General features: G+C 54.2%; 1 protein-coding gene across 1 annotated transcript in view; it reads left to right on the plus strand.

The window, feature by feature from the left end:
* Window positions 1–847: 847 nt before the first annotated feature.
* Window positions 848–2492, plus strand: part of LOC122547568 (nesprin-2-like) — a gene marked incomplete at both ends in the record, with an annotated part of 3439 nt that continues 1794 nt past the window's right edge. Inside the window, one exon of the mRNA XM_043686183.1 lies at window positions 848–980. Coding sequence (XP_043542118.1) covers window positions 848–980 — 133 coding nt within the window. The remainder of the gene's footprint in view (window positions 981–2492) is intronic.

The following is a 2492-nucleotide window of genomic DNA, read 5'->3' on the forward strand; positions in this document are numbered from 1 at the left end:
GTCAGCCAGAAACCAGGGAGCACTGCCCAGAGTCTTTACACATACTGGCCAACCAGCTGAGAGGGTGGACAGGCCAGGTTTGAATTTCTCATCAGGAAGGCAAGATCTGAAACAGTGCGGCACTCCCTCAGCACCCACCCTCCGACAGTGCGGCGCTCCCTCAGCACTGACCCTCCGGCAGTGCAGCACTCTCTCAGCATCGACCCTCTGACAGTGCCCACTCACTCAGTACTGATCCTCCGACAGTGCAGCACTCCCTCAGTATTGACCTCTGATAGTGCGACACTCCCTCAACACTGACCCTCCGACAGTGCGGCACTCCCTCAGCACTGACCCTCTGACAGTGCGACACTCCCTCAGCACTGACCCTCCGACAGTGCGGCACTCCCTCAGCACTGACCCTCCGACAGCACGGCGCTTCCAGATATTTGATTGGACTTGCCCTGGTCCAAAGCCTCTGACAGTGCGGCAATCCCTCCGCACTGACCCTCTGACAGTGCGGCACTCCCTCAGCACTGACCCTCTGACAGTGCGGCAATCCCTCCGCACTGACCCTCCGACAGCACGGCGCTTCCAGATATTTGATTGGACTTGCCCTGGTCCAAAGCTTAATTGCTGAATAGGTTAAAATTGAGAAAGTTTAATTGTGGTGAATTTTGAGTGAGTGTGTAACCTGCCTGAGTCTGCCCGTCAACCTGTGTCTGCAGTTCTGCCTGAGGTAGCTCTTTCTTCCTTTCTGTCTACAATGCCCAGCAATCCCATACAAGGCACTGGTGTGACAGTGCGAGGTGCTCCCTCAGTGCTGTCACCTTATTGTTGTATTGTGTTTGTGTTATCGGTTCTGCAGGTTTCAGCGTGAGAGCCATCGGGTTCATCAGTGGTTGGACTCAGCCAGGAGCCGCTTGAGTTACTGGGAGCAGGAGTCCGTCAGCCTGCCATCGAGACTAGAGACCAGTGAGAACCAGCTCCAACGCTTCCTGGTAAGCCTTCCACGGCACAGAACCAGCAGCCTCAGCACACTGTCCCCACTTCCCCTCACACTGTTTCCCCCCACCCCCGGCTCCTTCCTGAGCTCCGTCCTGGCTGTTAATCTGGTGACCTGGTCCAGCACATTCCCAGCTGCTGTGTCTAAAGGTTCCAATTTGATTTGCACTCCAGGCTTCCCCTGCCCTAGAATTGGGCAGAAGTGGGTCCTGGAGATCAGAGCCAAGATTAGAGTGGTGCTGGAAAAGCTCAGCAGGGACTTGCCGGGGAAATGCGGAGAGGTCGTTTCCATTTGACGGAGAGTCTCGGACCAGAGCACATCATCGCAGAATAAGGGGGTGCCCATTTAGGGCCGGGAATGAGGAGAGATTTCTTCTCTCCTGGGGGGAGTGAATCTGTGGAATTCTTTCCCACAGGGGGCTGTCGGGGCTGGGTCACTCAGGATATTCAAGGCTGAGAGAGACAGGTTTGTAATCAGGAAGGGAATCAAGGGTTAAGGGGAAAAGGGAGGAGCAGGAAAATCGACATTTCGGGCAAAAGCCCTTCATCAGGAAGGGCTCATCCCTAATGAAGGGCTTTGGCCTGAAACATTGATTCTTCGGATGCTGCCTGACCTGCTGTGCTTTTCCAGCACAACTCTAAGAATAGAATTGGGTTTAAATCTCAGGTTTTTTTCCCCTGGGTCTCTGAAGTACTGTGGCTGTGCTGAGCCCTTCCTGAAACCTCTTCCCTCCCCCAGCCCCACCCCGGTTAACCCGTTATCACTCCCGATCGAGCCACAGCCAGTCTCCCGTCAGGACCAGTACCGTACCATGGAGGAGAGCAGCAGGCCATTCAGCACATTGAGACTGCTCCAGCATTCGGTGGTTGATCTCATAATCCTCAAGTCTAGATTAGAGTGGTGCTGGAAAAGCACAGCAAGTCAGGCAGCATCCTTGATGTGGTTTATGCGAAGGTTGGTAGGGTGAAAGGTAAGGACTTGTGGGTGGGGGGGTGCCTGTCCTTGTACCATCCCGTATTCCCAATTCCTCTGCCGTATCTGCTCCCAGGAGGAGCGGTTCCACCACAGAACACACCAGATGGCCTCCTTCTTTAGAGACCGCAATTTCCCTTCCCACGTGGTTAAAGATGCCCTCCAACGCATCTCGTCCACATCCCTCCCCTCCGCCCTCTAACCCCACCCCTCCAACCGTAACAAGGACAGAACCCACCTGGTGCTCACCTTCCACCCTACCAACCTTCGCATTAACCACATCATCCGATGACATTTCCGCCACATCCTGGTTTCCAGCATCTGCAGTCCTTGTTTTTACCTCATTATCTCAACACGGCTTTGTGAGGGCAGGTCATGCCTCACAAACCTTATCGAGTTCTTTGAGGATGTGACTAGAAAGGTTGATGAGGGTCGAGCTGTGGATGTGGTGTATATGGACTTCAGCAAGGCATTTGATAAGGTTCCCCATGGTAGGCTCATTCAGAAGGTCAGGAGGAATGGGATACAGGGGAAC

Source organism: Chiloscyllium plagiosum, unplaced genomic scaffold (assembly GCF_004010195.1).
Source record: "Chiloscyllium plagiosum isolate BGI_BamShark_2017 unplaced genomic scaffold, ASM401019v2 scaf_4011, whole genome shotgun sequence".
Lineage (NCBI taxonomy): Eukaryota > Metazoa > Chordata > Chondrichthyes > Orectolobiformes > Hemiscylliidae > Chiloscyllium > Chiloscyllium plagiosum.